Below are 21,304 nucleotides of genomic sequence, written 5' to 3'. Positions count from 1 at the left end.
ACTTAACCCTCATTGCCCTGAAAAGAAAAAAAAAGAAGGAAAAAAAATATAAAACTGTTCTCTGAATTCATCTTTAAATTAGGCTAAGAATATGCATATTTGTTACATGGGTTGGGCTTTTCTTTTATAATTTGGGAAGGGCTGGAGGGGGAGAAAATGTGTGTATTAATTGAAAACAATCAAATTTAAAATATTAAATAATAAGCAATGAGTCTTTGTATTCTTATGCCCAGTTCTCAGATGGCAAAACTAAGGAAGAAGAGTTTTCAATTCTAGCCTTATTTGATGCCAATTCAATAGAAATGGTAGTAGAATACCCAGACCCTGTTTCTACCTTCAGCCTTAAAGCCCATTAACTCTATGAAAACACAGTTTCTAGGCAGTAACAATGGTACTGCGACTTTTTTTTTCTTGCAGGCTAGAGGCAATTTTGTTGTTGTTGTTGTTGTTGTTGAGGCCATTGGGGCCAAGTGACTTGCCCAGGGTCACACAGCTAGTAAGTGTCAAATGTCTGAGGGTAGATTTGAACTCAGGTCCTCCTGAATCCAGGGCTGGTGCTCTATCCACTGTGCCACATAGCTGCCCCACTAGAGGTAAATTTAACAAAGAAACTGGTTAAATGTCGTCCCCACTGACATTCCAACCTTCACTCCAAGCCTTTCTAGCTTAGTCAGAAGTTGAACAATCTTTGAATTATCTTTGAGGCTTCAAAGTCAAGTTTATGATGCTAAGGGTTAAGGCATTATGGGCTAAGGGCTATGATATTTTTGCTAAGGCACTGGCAAAGTAACTTTGAGGATTTCAAAAGAGAGACCCTTATAGGCCAAAGGGACATATTTAGTCAAATCAGAAACTGCTATAAGTCTTACTGCTCCAGACCATCTATTTTATCCTTGACTAGCATCATGTTTAGAAAAAAAAAAAAAGAGCGAGGAACGAAGAAACTGTAGCCCTCCAAGTTCATTTTTTGCAATGGGACCCTATAGCAGGATGCCATTAATCCTGTCAAGCAAAGAACTCCTGGGCTTTTCACAGCTTGGTGTCCAAGATCATACCACTCCATAAATTTAAATATACCATCACATTTCATTATAGAACTACTAAGAAAGAAGCATTTTCTTCCGTTTTTCAATAAAGAGGTTCATCCTACTCATAGGCATCATGTATCAATAGTAATAACAGCTAACATCCTATAAGTTTAAGATTTTCAAAGTACTATTAGATAGATAGATAGACAGACAGACAGACAGACAGACAGACAGACAGACAGACAGACAGACAGACAGATAGATAGATAGATAGATAGATAGATAGATAGATAGATAGATAGATAGATAGATAAAATTTAGGCCTCAGAACAACCCTAGGAGGTGGGAATTATTATTATTCTTCCCATTTTGTAGATGAAGAAACTGAGGCTGAGGGAGAAATTATTTGCCTATGGTCATATAGTTGGCAAGTATCTGAGGCTGGATTGAACTCAGATCTTCAAGACCATGAGTGCCAATGCCCTTTCTGCCATGCAATTATGCTACCTCAATCAGTCAGTCAACAAGCAAGATAGATGAGAAATTATAGATGTGAATATATGTAAATTACAAATGAGTTATATCTGTAAATTATAGCTAGATGAATAAGTAGATGTTTAGATGGATAGATAGGTGAGAGATAAATAGGTAGATAGAGATGATATAGGTATAGACAGAAGAGATAAAATGAGAAACAGATAGGTGATGCAGCAAGCATTTTTATTAAATTGTTTGCCAGGCACTGTGCTAAGCTCTAATGATACAAAAAAGGCAAACGCAGTCTATGTCCATTCAAACCAAAGACAACTAGGCAGCCCAGTTGATAGGGCTCTGGACCTAGAGTCAGGAAGACCTGAGTTCAAATCTTGCTTCAGATACTTACTAGCTATGTCACCCTGGCATCACTTGACCTCTGCCTGCCTCAATTTCCTCATCTGTAAAATGGGGGTTATAATAGCACCTTCCTGTGAAGATCAAAAGAAGTAGCATGGAAAAGAGGTTTTCAAACTTTAAAGCACAAATGCTAGCTGTTATTATTAATATTAGATCAAATTTCAAGTGCAGTATCTTATGGGTGCTTTATGAAGCTACAAGGACAGAGAGAACCATAGGGACAATACCTTTTTGATGTGTCTCTAAAGAGATAGCTGCTGATCTCAGCTCCATCTGGTAACATTGACGAATCATGAAACTGGGCTTTATCCTGGATCTGCATCTGGAACAGCTCCTCATCACGAGTTGGTAACTTCTGAGCCCAAGCAGTAAGGGGTAATAGCAGCCAGAACACACCCCAGTGAAAGAGCACCATCCTGCAAAGAGAGAGGGATTTCTGTTGTTCAGACCCCATTTGGGGTTTTCCTGGCAAAGACACTGGAGTGATTTGTCATTTCCTTCTCCAGCTTATTTGATAGATGAGGGAATTGAGGCAAATAGATTTAAGCAAATTGCCCAGGGTCACACAGCTAATAAGTGTCTGCAGCTAGATTTGAACTTAAGACAATGAATCTTCCTGACTCCGGTTCCAGCACTCTATCCACTGTCCCACATACTTGCCCCAGAGAGAAAGGAGAGGTCTGAATGAAGAAAGAGAATGAACCCCTGAGCAGATCATGATGACTACAAAGTGCTGAGATGAGAGACCTTATGAATTCAGTCCCAGAAATCCCACAGAGTCTCTCGATTTCTGTTCCATCTGTGATGAGTACACAGAGAGCTGCAAAAGGTAAACTGATCCCATACCTTTGTGAACACAGCTATCTGTGGGATTCAGAATCACATCCACAGAACAGTAGAGGAGTCCACCATCCAATGTTTAAGCATCTGTAAATCTTTCCTGGGCCCCCAAGTTGGACATATAATACATTGTGTATTTCCCCTTGCTTTATGTTTTCAACCAGTTTAATGTTTCTTCTCTGCCTTTATCCAAGTAATTGATAAAGTCTGGCTTTAATTACAATGAGGTCTCACAGGATCATGGATTTCAAGCTGGAAGCGTCTTTAGAGATCATTTGTTCACTCTTCACAGTTTTACAGATGAGCAAACTGAGTTAGATACAGGCTAAGTGACTTGCTCAAAGTCCCATCACTAGTTAGGGTCTGAGGCAGGATTTGAACCCAGTTCTTCCTTACTTCAAGTCCAACACTGCTCTAACAGTTCTTCATTAATCCAATGGGGAAACATTTTCTTAGAGAAACTGCTTCTTCCAGATGAAAGAAGCTTATAAGATTAGAATTGTAAGTACTTTTGCTCTGAAGATATTGCCCAGGGGTGCATTTAATTGATTAGTGAGTCAATTTGATTTTTAAATAAAATTTTATTTTTAAAATATAAATATTTAAAATATAAATAAATAAAATAAAAACTTAAAGATCTGAGCTCTCTGATAATTATTTTAATTAAATTTTACTTTTTCAATGAAAATTCCTTCTTCTTTTTCATCTCCTCTTCCACCCCCATTGATGAAACATAAGGACCCCTTTTCAGAATATCACAAAATGTATAAAATGAAATACAAAAGATTCCAAAGGAAAGCAATTATATTGAAATAGAGTTATCATTAAAAAAAATACAGATCCCTTGAAAAATATCCACCCAGTCCACTAATCTACATAGTAATTTCATTACTTTACAGATGTGATAACTGAGATTGACACTTGCCTGAGGTTACCTGGGGGAGAGTTGATGTCTTATTCCTTGGGATATTCTTGATATTGCCAGAACCTAACAAGACTTGAAAGCAATGGATACCATAGTGGGGAGAATGTTGGACCTACAGTAAGGAAGAACTGAATTCAGATCCTGCCTCTGACATACACTTGCTGTGGACATGGGCAAGCCATTTAAACCTCTCTGACCCTTTTTCTGCACATGTAAAATGAGGGAATTAGACTATAATTTTTTTTGATGTCTGTTCCAGCACCAGAATAATAATCTTGCAATTTCTCTCTATCAGTTAAACTTTTAAGGAAAGTGGTGGTAGTCTATATTTATGTTTTTGCCATTATCTTTTTCCAATTTTTTTTGCATCAACAGCTGGTTTGAAAGGGTAAGGTTAGAACAATTAAAATTGAAGTTTGTTACATTGCTGTCTTTCTTTTTCTATCTAATCTGATGATTGATTTTGATCTTTGCCTTAATAATTTAACATTTTACACACTTAATGTCTCCTACATTGGTGGTCTCTAAATTTTAAAATTATTTTCTTTCTTCCTTCCTTTCTTTCTATTGCCCATTGTAATAGACATTTTATCATATTAAATTACAATTTTACAAAACTATAAAAAGCTCTCTTGAAATATGTTTAATGTGATTGTACCTATTTAACCTTATATCAGATTGCTTTCTGTCTTGGGGAGGGGGGAGAAACATTTGGAACTAAAAATCCTATGAAAACCAATGTTGAAAACTATCTTTACATGTAACTGTAAAATAAAAAAAAATACTTTTATGACTTAAAAAATAAATTGATTTTTAGGTAAAAAAAATCTCTTGAAATTTACATTTATTGAGAAAATGTATTACTCTGCCTTCTGCATCAGTAGATAATTAATTACTTAATTAGGTCAAAGGCTGATTTGTTCTTTTTATAAAATATATCTGTGAAACTGTAAACACTCCTCTTCAGAAACTAATTATTGCCTATATAGATTTTATTCAAAATAAAACCTTACTTTGATATTCTTTGAAAGCAGATCCATATACTGAATTAAATCTTTTTTTTTCTACAAAATGAAAATGTTTTCCTGCTATTAGTCACTAAATGTAACCACCGGAAGAATCAAATACTAAATGTAAGCACCGGACACTTTAAATAACCATCTAAAAGCATTTCTTGTTAAGAACAACCAAAGCAAAGTGCAGTTTTCTTCTCTAGGATTGCAAAAGTGCCCTCTAATGGTATACACTTGCCTCTTTCTTGCTTTTCAGTTTCCTCTTGGTTAGTCAAGAGGAAAATGGAACTAGAGTTTATTTCACTTTTAATCCATTTTTCCCTCTCCCTTTTTTTTTCTGTGAATGCAGAGGGCAAAGTGGGAAATCCAACAGTGATGGATCCAAGCATTTTTCCCCCTCAATAGACATTGCAGAGCTATGTCAAATATAATTTCTAGTTAAGCTTACTGGCCCTGATCAATTTCCAAAGGTCCAGTAATGAAAGGGACACAAGTGTTTCTCACTATGATCTAATATATCCTCTGGTGAACTGCTCAGATAGAAAATTATGAAAGAATAGAACCCCGAGCTGAGTTAAAATCCCATTCTCCAGCACAATAAAAAGTGTTGTCTCCTTTTTGGAAATTACATTTAGATCCTATGAAAGCTAACCTTCCAAAAGCAAGATGTTAGACTCGTAAGTATATCTCAGGAAAGTCCACTACTGGCACACAGAGGGAAAAAACTATCACTTCATCTTAAAGGATTTTACTCCTCACCAACTCAGTCTACATGATCTATTTTTTGTCATCCAAGTAGACAAATGGGCTAAAGCTTGGGATAAAAAGACCCTGGGCTTCTAGAGACTGGCTCAAGTCCAAGGAAGTGATATGGGAAGGGCCCTTTACATAATGGTATTTACAGTAACCTTGTCAGTTTCCTTTCAGGAATATGCTGTTGTAAACATGGCAGCTCAGGATATAGGAGAGGGAATAAGGGTCCTTGTTCTTTGAGGCAGACACATGGGATTCACCACAGACAGGAAGAATACTTGGGACCAGATACTATAGGCATAGTATAAGAATGGTACATAGTACATGTAAGAATACTAGGCACATACTACAGGCACAAGAATACTAGAAGAATAAAGAATCAATAGACACCAGGTCATGGTAGCCAGATGATAAATTGAGTCACATAAATGTATATGTAGGACTATTACCAGAACAATAATGCCTCCCAAAGCCCAGATGGAGGTGTTCTTCCCCTCCCCATGATGAAATTTTGAAATTATTTTTTATTTCACTTATTTGTGCATGTGCTGTCCCTTCCCCCACCCCCACTACCCCACTACCTCACCAACCTTTATAAAAGGTAAACTTTTTTTTTTTTACAGGGCAATGAGGGTTAAGTGACTTGCGCAGGGTCACACAGCTAATGTCAAGGGTCCGAGGTCAGATTTAAACTCGGGTCCTCCTGAATCCAAGGCTGGTGCTTTATCCACTGTGCCACCTAGCTGCCCAAGGGTCAACTCTTTAGGGGTAGGGCTCTTTCATTCTCTACTCTATATCTCTACCACCTACCACAGCACCAGACACTTCAATGCTTCCTAAAGAAAGGAAGGAAACAAGAATTCATTTATCCACCTACAATGTGCCAGGCACTGTGTTAAGTGCTTTACAAATATAATCTCATTTGATCATCACAACAACCCTAGGAGGTAGGTGCTATTTTCCCTATTTCCCAGTTAAAAGAAGCTGAGACAGAGAGAGGTTGTCACTTCCTCGGAGTCACACAGCTAGTAAATGTCTGAAGTCAGATTTAATCTCAAATCTTCCTAACTCCAGGTCCAGCACTCTATCTACTCCTCCACCAAATTGCCAGTGAATTGGATTGAGCTCAGATTGAGGAGATGTTGAATTTTGCTGATGCCCACCAGTGATATTCTAGAAGGATAAAACAAAACAGAAGAATGATGACACTAATATTTGGGTGACATTTGGAAAAGGGGAAAAGAGGAACTAACCCTACCAGTATCATGGGGAAGTCAAGTCAGCAGGACCTGGCTTGCTCAATAATGTCTTGAAGCAGGAGATAAGTAGGATTCCAACATTGTATCATGAGCCATCTTGGTCACCATTGGTTTTGGCCAAAGTTATACTGAGTCTATAAAGTACTTAGTGAATTCAGATATTCTGCATATTACTCAAGATCTCACTGGCTACAAAATGGGGAAGCTCAAGGTACATTACTTCTACTCTCAAAGAGGAGGAAGGAAAACTATATCTTTGAAATTACAATGGTCCAAACATCCACTGCCTCTTTATACCTATGGTTCCTCAGGAGCTGCAAGAGACATTGACACTTCAAAATCAACAGGTTTTAAAATAGGGGATGCCAGAGGGCAAAAGAAAAAGGCATATAGTGGAATGAAGAAGCTGCAACATACCACCAATAAAAATTATAAAAACCACGGAGGAAGGAGCAGAAAGGAAATCACCAGAGACATATGTGAGGAGGAAGGAAGATGGCCAATTACAATGTAGTGATCCCAGGTTAGGTGACTTGCCCAGGGCCATATAGGGAGTACCTGTAACTGGAAGCCATGTCTTCCTAACTCTGAGGCTGGCTCTGCATATATAACTGCTTCCATTTATTATTAGAAAATCTAATCAATTTTTAAAAATGAATTGTTATCCTTTCAAAATACACAAGATTAAGGAAATGGTGGTGCAGTAAAAAGGGACTGAATTTGGAGTTAAAGGCTTAAATACTCCTTCTTGTACTATCTGTGACCTTGGGAAAATCACTTCCTCAGGACAAAGAGATCAGGGTCAGGGCAGGGAGGGGGTAGGATCAATGGTGGGAATGCCTCAAGTCTGAGCTGTTGCTTATGTTAAACCTTGATGGAAGCTAGGGTAAAAGAGCTGGAGGTTAAGGAGGGCATACCAGGAGGGGTACACAGCCAATGGAAAGATGCAGAGATGGGAGGTGATAAAATGCTGTGTTGATGTTTCAGTTTATGATAAAAATGAAAATGTGTATAACAACAGAAAAGACAAATAATTTTATTTCCAGTATAAAAATGGAATATTACCATATAACCATTGGACTTGACGGTCATATATTTACAATGAAAGAGAAGTTTAAAGGCCACTGACTTCAACCTTTCATTTGACAGAGGAGGACAATGAGGCCCAGAGAGGTTGTAATTTGCCCAGAGTCACACAGTTAGTAAGTGTCTGAGGCAGGATTTGAACTCAGGTCTACCTGACTGCAAGTCTAGGACCGTACCAAATATGTGACATAGCCTCTTCTACATAAAGGATCTGAGAGATAAAGCAATATGGTGATAAGAGCATTGGACATGGGGTCAGAAAGACCTGAATTCAGGTTCTGCCTAAGCCACTTGCTAGTTGTAATTTTGAGAAGTCGTTTAATGTCCCTGGGCTCCAGTTTACTCATCTGTAACATGAAATGAATGGATTCTTTGGCATCTAAAGTCCACTCAAGTAAGTGAGAAATTGATGGTACCTATGATCCACATGAATATTCTTGCTGCTACAAACAGAGATTTGGAATACCCCTCTCCCCCCCAAAAAAAATCTGCCAACCTACATCTCACTTGGGAATGAACATCTCTAAACTTAGATTGTAATTCAAAGGACAGAAATACAACATCCCTTCTATTTTTCACTGCCACTTCTTATCATCGATAGCATTTGTCAAAGCACAGCTCAGATACTACCTTCTTCTAGAGACTTTTCCTCATACCTCTCCCTCTCCCTCTCCCAGTTAATAGCATTCATTCCTTCTTCAAATTATTTGTTTCTTTTTATTTATTTAACTACGTATAAGTTGAGTGTCCCCAGTAGAATGTAAGATTCTTGAGAATTGAATGCTTTTTTTTTTCACATGCTCTGTAAGAGCCACTTAGAATTTTCCTCTAATGGCTTGATCTTGGGGAATGGAAGGCCACCTCCCAAAATGCTAACATATCAGAACAAAGTTTCATGGGACATATATTGTCACCAAAACATTTTGACTCTCCTGGGCACTCTCAAATTTTTTACACTAATGCAAAATTTCACCCTCCAATAATTGTGACTATTCTTTTTTTTTGGGGGGGGGGGAAGGTGATGAGGCTTAAATGACTTGCCCAGGGTCATACAGCTAGTGTCAAGTGTCTGAGGCCAAATTTGAACTCAGGTTCTGGTGTTTTATCCACTGCGCCACCAAACTGCCCCAATTGTGACTATTTTATCTTGTGGATAATGAGATCAATATAAGCATGTAAAAAAAAATTCTCCTTTTCTTCCTCTTCCATCTAATTCCTTGCAGAAGCCTAAGTATATAAACATTACATATAAAAATGTCATTAATATATAAATAACATATGTAAAAATGGCAACAAGTTCCATACAGGAGTTTTATTTTGCAAAATGGGACAAGGAAGGGGTTTCATTATTGCTATTTGCTACCTATGTGACTTTGGGAAAAATAATTTAATCTCCATGGATATTGTTTTCTTCATATATAAAATAAGGGGTACTTTCCAACTCTAAATTTATGTGCAAAATTTTAAGATGTAATTAAGATGAAATACATAAGTACTCGATGATTTGCTCCTTGGAAAACATTTGGGTTTCTTGGGCAACAATTTTCAATTTATAAGGACTAGAAATTGAGCTAAAATGCACAGTACCTGGCACATAGTAGGCATGTAATAAAGGTTCATTGACTTGATTTATTTTGACATAACCCACTTCTGTCCCTTGGGGGACAGGGGAGAAAAAAACTAAGCAGCACAGAGGAATCAGAATTTACTTGCAGCAAATCCATCTGGAATAAATAAAATGGAATGTTTAATTACAGGGAACAGTGAGTGCCTGTCTATAATTCACTGAGGCTGATTCCAAGGACCCACCTGTCACAGAGATTGCTGGGCTATATAGTCCTCTTCCTTTCCTGAAGCATCCTTAAAATTATTTAACTCTTTTCAGTGTCTGTTTTAAAAGTTCTAGAGCATTCCTTTTTTTTTTTTACATTCCCCATTCTGCAACTGATAAGAAATCTGCAACAATTGATCTGTAACAACTGATCCAAGATATCATCACCTTGTGAAGGGAACACAAGTATTTGGGCACTTGTCTACTCTCACAAGTGAATGGTCTAAGAATTTCACCATCTTAGTCCTCCCCACCTTAATGAAAGATGATAAGGTATGTTGGGTAGAGCGCTGGACTAGGAGAGAAGAATCACTGGCTTTCCATCCTTCCTCATGTGTTTAAGACCTAAGGCACCCTACAACTGAGCCTCAGTTTTCTAGGCAATTCATATAACCTCTCTAACACTCGTTTTTCTAATTAGTAAGATGAAGACAATAATATATCATGGTGTTATTATGAAGATCAAATTGGTTCATGCATGTAAAGACTTTTCCTATCATTTCATGATTTAATAACATATACTTAGATTCAAATAGCATAATCCCAAAATAGCAATTCAAATGAATTCATTTTAAGTGTTTGGGGTTTGTATTAAAAACAAACAAACTTGAAAATATCTCATTTATTAGTCATTCATCTAACTTCCCAAATGACTTCCCTTTAACACGAAATTTTGAAATTGAATCTGCCATACCTTTCTGTAGTTGAAAGTGTTGAGAGTGCAGAGCACCCCAGAATTTCTCTGGGGCACACCAAGGAATCTTGTCCTTGAGAAACTAAACCAGAGGACAGATATGCCTAGAGAGATAAGTGGAACCAGATTGGACTGAGCTAGCTTAAGGACCTCCATCCTTCATTCTGACCTCCCTTACCCCTGGGGAGATAACTTTGGGCGTGGCTTTTTGGGTGTGGCTTTGTGTCCTGAAGAGAGAGATGGCTTGAGAGATCTATCACCACCCCTCACCCAGTTCCCCCAGCTACCACCAGTGGGGGATGGTCCTCCCTCATTAAAGGAACTTTCCACAGGCAGATGGTCCACCTATAAAAGTACCTGCCAGTCTCCTGCTTGAGGAGATTGGTACCTCAGAGCCACGTGCTTTGTTCAATACCAATCTCCCCATGAGAAATCCAAGGATTTCTTTCATGGCTTCCCTTCCCTCCCCCCTTCCCTTCCCTTGTCCCTAAATAAATTACCATCTTATTCTGACTGCTTTTGTGGGCAAGAGGGTGTAATTCTTTAAAGAGGAATTCCTAAGAAGCCCAACCCCTAACCCAACCCATACCCCATTTCCCCCATAACAAAAGGAAACTAGAGAATAACAAAATAGCATGTCTGGCATACATACAGGGTATGCCCTCTTCCAATGGGCTCTTGGGAAGATGGGGAGTGATTGACTGGGTAACTATGTGTAAATAACATATTAGCTTCCATTGGCATGACAAAGTGGTACTCTGGCCACCTCTGCATTATTGAGGTAGCAATGCACCATATGGCACTTCCTAAATATGCATGTGTGTATGTGTGTATGTATGTATTATGCATGTATGCTAAGCAGTTATAACCATGTATGTGCATGGCTGCAAATCTGAGTATGTGCATGTGTGTGTGTATATGTGTGTTTGTGCATATGTGCATATGTGCATATACACATGTGTATATATACAATACGTGTATGTATTGTGAATATGTGTTTATTTATTTATCTATCTATCTATCTATCTATCTATCTATCTATCTATTTATTTATTTATTTTGGAAGCTGGGTATTTCTATCTTGCCCAAGTCAGAAGTTCAATAGTCACTCCTATGTTGATCCCATAACAAATCAGCATGATACCAATAATGATCTGCACAAAAGTTTTGACTGCTCCATTTTTTCTGACCTGGGTCAATTCATCCCTCCTTAGCAAACTTGGTTGCCCTACATGCCCAGGGGCTCACTGTACTGCTGTCACACTTAATATAGGCCTCCCATTGGTTGTAGTGCTATTGTAGCTCAGAATTCCCAAGCTAAAGTGGTTCACTACCCTCAGCTACCTCCCACAATAGGTATTACCATTGTGTACCACCATTTCCAGCCTCCCCAAATACTTCTGACATAGTACTTTCCTGCCCACTTTGAAGCTTTTAGGATGCTCCATGCCAATAATCCACCAATTGAGGGACCTTCCTATGGAACTCAATTTCAGTGATCATTTCCCTCTTCCCCTCCCCCCTTTTCAGCTTACTATTTTTTCCAAATTACTACCCACTTTCAGTCTTGAAAGAAAATGAATTAAAATGAAAAAACTATTTCAAATTACAATTTGAATAGCTTCCAGCCTGTCACTCACTCCTACTTGCCCCTTTGGTACAATACAATTCAACCTTAAACCATCTAGATTGACTTTTTCATTTTACAAAGGAGAAAATTGAACCCTGGAGGATGAATGACTTGTCCAAGGTCACAGACTTCGCTAGTAGTAGGAGAGATAGGATTTGAATACAGTTTCACTGACTCCAAGTTCCATTCTCTTTCTACTCTACTACAATGTCTCTTCTCAAAAGGGAAGTCTAGGAAATTCTCATTTTCAAAGATGTTCTCAGCCATCCTTGTGAGAAAGGTCAAATCTATAGGGTAGGAATGATTTAAATTCATAGGAAAGTTTTCTGGTGGTTGAGCAAATTTTGCTTGTATCATTCGCTGTGGTTTGTTGTTGCTGGTGATGATAGCGGTGATGAAGACTGTTATTACTATTATTATTATTTTATTTTAGGTAATATTTAAATAGCACTTTAAAATGTATAAAGCACATTACCTATGTTATCTCATGTGATCCTAACAACAATCCTGGGAGGTAAGTGCTATTGTATTTTTACAGTTTTAGAAACAGCATTTTACCTATATATTCCCTTTTACAGATTAAGAAACCAAGACTGATAAAAGTCAAATGATTTACCTAAGGTCACATAGCTAAATAAATGCCTAAGTCAAGATCTGAACTCATTTCTTCCCAGTTTCAAGTCGAAGAACCTTCTTTCCCTTGGCATAAGTTTTTATGTAAGTATGAGATATGACAGAAATGGCCAAAGTGAACACTCTCTGAATCTAAGTAGGACACTGATCCCAGCAACCAGAAGGGCCCACTGGGGGCCTCCAAACAAAGGCTGGATTGGAGAAACACTTTTCAGATAGATTAGAGAGAAAATTCTTGTTCTGGCTTGGGCTGATGTTTCCTATCAACTCTGAGATTTTCTAATTTCATGAAAGGAAGCTGAAATCTCCCTCACATTGCCACCTTCAAATGTACAGTGTGAAGTACACTGAGAATTGGCTCCAGATCTTCTTCATTTTTAGGCCAGCTCACTACCACTTTATGCCACCTCTCAAACAAGTATTATCCTCCCTCCATTAAAGCTTTGATGCAAACATTGGACCAATTTAAGATAAGGAGCTTTTCCTGGATGCTGTGCTCATTCATGATATCACTAATGATCACTAACCTAGGAATCTAAGTAGACTTCTAAAAGACTTCAAAAATGTTATCAATGCAATGACCTATGATGGCTTGACAAGAATGGTGAATTGTGTTTCCTATTTCTCATCAGAGAGATTGTAAATTAAAAGCATGGAATGATATATACATTGTCAGACAAGGGAAACTGTCCAATGAGGGAAAATAGTTGCATCAAATATCTCCAATCCAGGTCTGATATCAAAGATATATAGGAAATTAACAGTAACATATATAACCCTCCAAATCATTTCCCAATGGATATGAACAAAGAATTTTCTATAAAAATGAAAATTATTCACAGCTATATAAAAGAATGCTCAAAAATGCCAATACCTAGAAAAATGCAAATCAAAATAACTCTGAGGTTCTATCTCACACCAAGGAAATCAACAAATATAAGAAAAGATGGAAGTCCTCAATGTTGAAGGGGTCATACTATTAACAGAGACTCTAATACACTGTTGAGAAATTGTCCCAGAATTCTGAGGGGGGGATGAATTATATTTTTAAAAAAATAATGGGGGCAGCTAGGTGGTGCAATAGATAAAGCACTGGCCTTGGATTCAGGAGTACACCAGCTCAAATCCAGCCTCAGACACTTGACACTTAACTAGTTGTGTGACCCTGGGCAAGTCACTTAACCCACATTGCCCTGCAAAAATAAAAAAAAAAAGTAATGAAAAGTTCATACCCTTTGCTCACCACTAGGCATGTACCCCATGGGGGTTAAGGACAGAAAGAAACATTCACCAAAACATCCATAACAGTACTTTTTGGTAGCAAAAAATTGGAAACAAGGCAGATGCCCATGAATTGGACAAATGGAAAATATAAACCATGTAACATGAATGTAAAGGAATCTTATTGAACTATGAAAAGTGGTAAATAGAATTAATACATAGAAACACAGGGAGAATTACATAAACTGATACCAAATGGAGGAAGCAGATCTAGAAAAATGACAAGAAGTAGAATTGTGCTGGTAGGTGCTTAACAACTGACTCTCTGAAAGGGAAAGTGTACTCATTAGGTTTAATCTCATATTATTAATCTTTTCTTTATCACTTTCTTAAGTCTAGACAGTCAACAAAACAATTCCAGTTAAAGAATTCAGCAATAATATCCCTAAAAAAAGGAAATATGACATCGCGTTTGGGATTTTGGGGATTTTTTTCATAATACAAAATGAAATGTTTCCAGGAAGTCTCCCCTTATGCAAACAACCTGCCCCCTGAGACCTTGCACAGCTGTATTCTCTAATTCTCTAACACATTTATCTACTACACACAAAATTACAGGGTCACTGTATGGGTGTCTTATCACCCTACTAGACTGTAATCTCTTGGAGGGCTGGGCCAGAGTCATGAACAGGGTCAGTTCAGTGTTCTGAAAATAGTGGATGCTTAATATCTATGTGTTCATTTGTTTTGATTTGGTGAAATCAGAGTCAAAAGGTATGCCCACCCTCTCACTTCTATACCATACCATATTCTGTGAACCTTTGACCAATATAGGCATATATATGACAACTTCAAATATGGTAGATGGTAGAATAAGGAGAGTGGCAAGATAAGGTGGGAAGGAGGTCAACAATACAGCTGGAAGACAAGGATGGTTTGGAAATTGAGGAGCAATTTAGAGGGAATGCTATTTTCTTAGGAAGGAGTGAAAATATAATCAAACAGTGTCAAGATAGGAAAGCATCAAAAACAATAACTAGTGGGGCAGCTAGATGATGCAGTGGTTAAAGCACTGGCCCTGGATTCAGGAGTACCCGAGTTCAAATCTGGCCTCTGACACTTGACACTTACTAGCTGAGTGACCCTGGGCAAGTCACTTAACCCCAATTGCCTCAACAAAACAAACAAACAAAAATAAACAAACAAAAAATAACCAATAACTAGAGAGATAGTTGGCTAGGTAGAGATAGACAGGCAGATTTACAAAGCATTTTTTTCTCATCATAGCCCTATGATTGAATATAAAGGAAACTTCCTCTGTCTCTTTAACTTTGAAGCTTCATTCAAGTTGTTTCATGTGCTCCCTTCTGTAGAGATTTGTCCCTGCTCCCAGTTCTAATTGGTCTTTTCCCCCTCCTCAGATTAGTGTATTGACTTTCATCTGTTTATAGGTTGTAGTCCTCCCCATGCCCCAAGTAGATTTGCAGCTCCTTGAAGACAGGGACAGTTTTGTCTGTTACCTTAGCATCCAGCTGTGAGCAAATAATTATTAATAATGCATTTTGGGGGGACCCAGAGACCCTACCCCCACTCAAAAACTCTGGCTGGTTTCTCAGAGCCAGCCTCAAAGGTACATTAGAAATCAGATTAACTCAGTAGACAATGGAAACCACACCTACCTGAATGCCTTTGCCCTCAGAGCAAAGCTCTGACCTTGAGCTCAGCAAGGTACAGCTCATTTTAGTATGGACCACCTCAGGTCCTGTCCACCAATGGATTTGAATGATGCTAGCCAATTAGCTTTAGAACAGTGTGTAAGGGCCACCTCTCCTTTGGTCTCCAAGAGGATTACACTCTCTTGGACTGGGACGCTGAAGGAGGTAGCCACGTGTACAGCCTCTCTTCTCTCTAGCTCTAGGTAAGGTAGGACCTCTGAACCTCTGGAGCCATATGCTCTCTCTCTCTCTCTCTCTCTCTCTCTCTCTCTCTCTCTCTCTCTCTCTCTCTCTCTCTTTGTCTCTCTCTCTCTCTCTCTTTGTCTCTCTCTCTTTCTCTCTCTCTCTTTCTCTCTCTCTCTCTCTCTGATGCTGGGGGCTTTCAGCTTGCCTTAAATGTGGTCAACTCTTTACTAATATTTAATATGATTTAATAATAAATGCTTGCAAAATTTTTTTAAGAAAAATAATATAAAATATTTTATAAAATAATATAAAATAATTTATAAGTAGTAATATATTAGAAATACTAGCTAAGTTCCCCAATAACTTACAGGCTTCCCCCAATATTTCAAACAGTACACAGCACAATGCTTTGGGCTTAGTAGACTGTCAAATGTTTGTTGGCTTGGTCTGGACTGGAATTTAGACATGTATAATGCAAGGTTCAGACATGGGATTATACTTTGTGAACATGCTTAGATTTGCAAAAAAAAAAAAGTAATAAAGAAAACCCATCAGGACGCTATTTCACATTATCTTAGACTCAAAGTGCCTTTTCCCTCTGAGCTTAAAGTGGTATATTGCTAAATTCTAAAAGTACAAAGGGAGAATTTTCCCAGCACCAAAGGACAGAAGGTTACAAGTTCAAAGTGCCATCTGGGCAGATGCTATTTGAACCTTTGAAGAAACAGGATCTCTGGGAAAGGGGCCTTTGGAAAAGTCCCTTTGGTATGAGATGAAGATGTATTAAGATGGGATGGAATCAAATCAATGAGTTTCATCTCAGGCTTTTCAACCAATACGATCATCTGATTGCAGGCTGACTGAAGTGCCTCTTTTTTTTTTCCCCTCAATAGTTTAAATTATGTGTGTCCTTGAAGATTGAATTGTGAAGACATAGCAAAGGGATCTCTGTTTGCAACATGGGACAGAAGGGCTTTTCCAAGTGACCCTGGTTAAAGAGGAATGGGAAGATGTGAGAAGGAGAGCAAGCCAGAGTCAGTTTGTCTGAGGGATACATTTCAGTTTGATCCTGCTGGAGATTGAGGGTTTATTTGCCCAGCAGATCAGGTGAAAGGTTAGGTCCCTATTAGATTAGGGGTTGGATAAAAACAGCAGGAATATGTCCCAGGAGATATCAGGCTGTTGGGGGTGGAAGGGTTGGGTATTCTTTCTCCTATCTGTGATAACCTTGATGTGGTCCATCTAAGCTCAGTCATATCCTTTAACAGACAATGCTGGTCTTAAATAGGCTGAAGTTTTAGGATTGCCATATTTAGGAACTCTAGTTAGGGATTAAAGGATCACAGCATCACAGATGTAGGGCTGAAAGGGCTCTTTGAGGTCATTGAGTCCAACTACCTTATTTTTCAGCTGAGGAATCCAGGGCCCAGAGAGGTTAAGTAATTTGCCCAAGGTCATACAGCTTAGGTAAGAGTCAAACCCAGGTGTTCCTGATTCCAGGTTCAATACCCTATTGATTATTGTGTCCTGTTTCTCACTCTTCAAATGAACATGATGAAATAAGGGAGAGGGAGAACTAGCTTGGTCCCTAGTATTATTTCTGGGTTAAGGAATGATTCAAGAATGACACAACAGAAACTGTTAACAATCACTTTAAAAAGGCTCAACCTTAATAAGAAGCAAAAAAAAAAAAATGCCTATTAAAACAACTTAGAGGTACCAGAGGACTCCCATTCAATGAACAAACACAGTGGAAAGCAACAAAATTCAAGGGTGAGGCTTATTGCCAGGTTAGCCTGAAGATGGTGGCTCACTCAACCATTCCTCTGTCAAACAGAGATAATAATAGCCCTTACATGAAAGAGCTGTTTGGAGGAGAAAATGAAATCATATGTTTAAAGCCTTTTGCCAATATAAAATGGCTCTAACATTTGTTAATTATTATCAACATCATCATTTCAACTGCAAATTTGTTGGACAGAAATCTGGCAATGCACAGTAAAAGATACAAAAAGAATCATCTCATTTGAACCAATAATTTCATTGTTACAAACATCCCCTGAAAGTACTCCCTTTTTTGTGACCTAGATAACTGACTTAACCTACCGGAGCCTCAATTTCTTCATTTATAAAAGGAGGCATTAGACTAGATGGTATCCGAGGCTCCTTCCAGCTCAAGACCTAGGATGCCATTATATTATTATCAAAAATATTTCCCCCTCCCCCAAAACAATCTTCCCTTAGCAGAAAAAAAATTAAGCTATATATGTTCAAAGATTTGCAGAGCGATGTTATACATAATAGACAAAAGCTCTTAATAGTCAAATGTCAATTAATTGTGCAAAAGTTAAACAAATCCTGATACAATAGTGAAATGTACAAAATATTAAGGGGGGGGTGAGGTATACAAAGAAATCTGAAAAGACCTTTAGGAAATAATGCAAGGTTATGGGAAAACTAAGAAGAAAAGATTACTCACTATTCACAAGCATAAGAGGAAACCTGGATACGAATGAATGATCAAAGAATTCTAATGAGGACTTATTGGGGCTTATGTGGGGGGATACTATGATCTTTTATGTGCTGGAATTAATTTAGATATAAATATTTATTTAACAAGTTTAGGTGGTTACAATTCTCATTCAATGTTAATTTTTAATATTTTTTTAATAAAGAAAAAAATTATTGAAGTTTGCAGCAAAGGGATTTCATTTTTTAAAGTAGGGAGATGTAGGAATGTGGATTGTCCTTTTCAGTGAATAGCTCAAGGATAAATAGGATGAAATTATGCAGGCACAGAAGCAGCAAATGGGAAAGTCACAAAGTCACAAATTCCTATCAGTCCATGGAGGGAAAGGATTCAGTTCTGGGCCTGCCCAGTCCTCCTTCCAAACCATGGAAAGGATAGATTGAGTTTTAAACAAACCAACAAGTAAACAGAAAGAGGAGGAGGGGAGAAGGACAGGCTGCAGCTGGTCAACGTTCAGGTCAAAATAAAGTTGCTCTGGTCGCTATACAGCACAGCCTTCCAAGGAGAAAACGATTATGTGAAAATTGCCTGTCTGCTATTACTTGGGCAGGCAGAGCATTCCTGAAACCTGGAGAGCTGAGTTATGATTTGAAATTTGTGCCTAAAATATATGCATGGACACAGATACTTCTGTTGCTTTACTAACCAAAAGCTGAATAAATGCATTTTACGTCTATTTCCAAGTGGATTCCAATGATTTTTCAATGTCAACCTCCTTCTAGTTCAGCTATAAAACTAGTTCCATTTTTAAAATATCCATTGATTTTTTAATAAAAACTAGAGATTCGCAATGTAATTTTATTGAACATTCTTGAGGACAATTTTCTAGGAACCTTCTGAAATTTCATTTGTCAGTAACCTCAGCAATGCCTCCATGATGGAAGACATAATTCCTGCACATTAACAGGAATCCAACACTGGGATTCTGTCAGTCAAAAAAAGGCAGGATATGCTACAAATAATTATTGATGAGTTATATGGCAAGCAACTTTGATATGACAGGGTTGCCAAATCACATTTTGGGGAGAATGTCATAGTGCACTATATATACACATTGTGACATTGATTGTCCTCAAAGGATTAGGTCAGTCTCTCAGGAAATGGACAATCTAAATAGACTGATAGGAATCAGAAAACCTGGAAATCTCCATATTGACTGATTAGACAAAACCTTTGGTGACCTGACCAGATCAGATGTTTCAGGGAGGACTTGATTCTGCAGAATGTATATAAATGCAGCCATCTTGCCATCATACAGTTATTCAAAAATGCTTCATGAAAAATAAAAGTAATATTTAATAATGATGAACATCATTCACTCTTTTTTTTTTTTTTAGTGAGGCAATTGGGGTTAAGTGACTTGCCCAGGGTCACACAGCTAGTAAGTGTTAAGAGTCTGAGGTCGAATTTGAACTCAGGTCCTCCTGACTCCAGGGCCAGTGCTCTATCCACTGCACCACCTCACTGCCCCTTCATTCACTCTTATCCCAGGAGACTGGCCAAGTAGATATTGTCCTGCTCCTTTAGAGAGTAGTAATCACACAAAAGTTCAGCTGTGGGCATTTTCATTCCAAGCAGTGCCAAGGATTCCAAATGGAAACCACTCTAGCCCCTTTATATTTTCATTGGACTCAAGCAATACAAGCATACATACAAAGATTCACAAAGTTGATGGGCCAAGCAGTCTGTTCTGGCCACTTCCTTTTCTGATTTTAGATTGATTCAGAATAGTACAAATTTAAGTTGAACTGGCCAGTTTCTATGCCAGGTTTATTCAAAGTTAAGAGTTTGAAAACTGTATATGTGTATGTGTATTTATATATACATACATATATACTTATATATAAATATATACACATATATGGAATGTATATGCATGTATAACATACTATAAATTCATATTCTAAAAAATCAGTGATGATAACTACAGTACTACAATTTCAACTGCACTCTTTTTTTTTAATTGTTTATTTGCTTTGGAAAACTACCTAAAGCAAGCTTATTTCAATGCCAACTCTGAAAATGTAAATACTCTTTATCAGCATTTGTTCAAAACAACAACTTAATGGAGTTTACTTTCCCTTTAAACTAAACTGGCTTCTTTTAAAATCTCAGCTGAAATCATACCTTCTGCAAGAATCTTTTTCCTGATCCTCCTTAATTTTAGTGCCTTACCTCCAAGATTGCCAATTATGTATGTTTTCGTGTGGATGTATTTGTTTGCATCTATCTCTCCCCTTAGACTGTGAGCTCCTTGAGAGCATCTTTTGGCCTTTCTTTGTATTCCCAGTGTTTATCATAAGGTTGGGCAACAGTAAGCATTTAACAAATGCCTATCAACTGGACTTGAATGGCTGGAACCAGAGGACTCAGATTCAAATACCAGTTTGCTTATTAGCTGATTTCCTGTATAACTTTAAGCAAGCCATAAGCACTCTCAGCATGTTTCCTTATCTAAAAGTTCCCCACCTACTCTGTTTCCTAGACTCTATCATCATTCTGAAAGATGAAATCAGCTCTGAAACTTATACCTCCTCAGAACCCCCTGCCCCATAGAACCCCTTTTCCCTTTAGTTGGAGAAGGTGGTAGACATTTAGGAGTTTCTCCTACACTCTCCATCAGTTAACAGGGAATTCTCCTCATTTTTCATCTACCCTATTTTCCTGGACTTCATCATGTCCAGAAACTCATCATTCTGCAAGATGAAATCTACTCTGAATTTTTCCCAAGTTGGCTGCAGGACTTCATCATGCCCTGTCACTCTGTGTCAATCCCAACTTCTGTGTGTGTGTGTGTGTGTGTGTGTGTGTGTGTGTGTGTGAGATCTTTCCCCATTGCATTGTGAGCTCCTTGAAACCAGGGACTGCATTTTGCCTTTCTTTGTATTCCCAGCACACAGTGGGTACTTATTTGACTAACTGACATAGTGTTGGATAATATGGTTTCTAGGGTCTCTTCCAATTCTAGATCTAAGGTCTTATTTAATTAAAAAAAACTGTCAGGAAGATACTACTTTTAAGCCTGCTCTGCATAACTGTAAGTAACTTTTTTATTTTTTATGGAGG

The 21,304-nt window shown here is 38.0% G+C and overlaps 1 protein-coding gene across 1 annotated transcript in view; it reads right to left on the bottom strand.

Moving 5' to 3' along the window:
- NDNF (neuron derived neurotrophic factor) overlaps positions 1–21,304 on the bottom strand; it is a 43,473-nt gene that overhangs the window by 8,874 nt on the left and 13,295 nt on the right. Inside the window, exon 2 of the mRNA XM_043971199.1 lies at positions 2,150–2,338. Within this exon, the coding sequence (XP_043827134.1) occupies positions 2,150–2,337 (188 nt within the window). The 5' untranslated portion in view covers position 2,338. The remainder of the gene's footprint in view (positions 1–2,149; positions 2,339–21,304) is intronic.

The sequence above is a fragment of the Dromiciops gliroides genome, chromosome 6, assembly GCF_019393635.1.
Source record: "Dromiciops gliroides isolate mDroGli1 chromosome 6, mDroGli1.pri, whole genome shotgun sequence".
NCBI classification, from domain to species: domain Eukaryota; kingdom Metazoa; phylum Chordata; class Mammalia; order Microbiotheria; family Microbiotheriidae; genus Dromiciops; species Dromiciops gliroides.
This window is presented reverse-complemented; position numbering and strand designations above follow the sequence as displayed.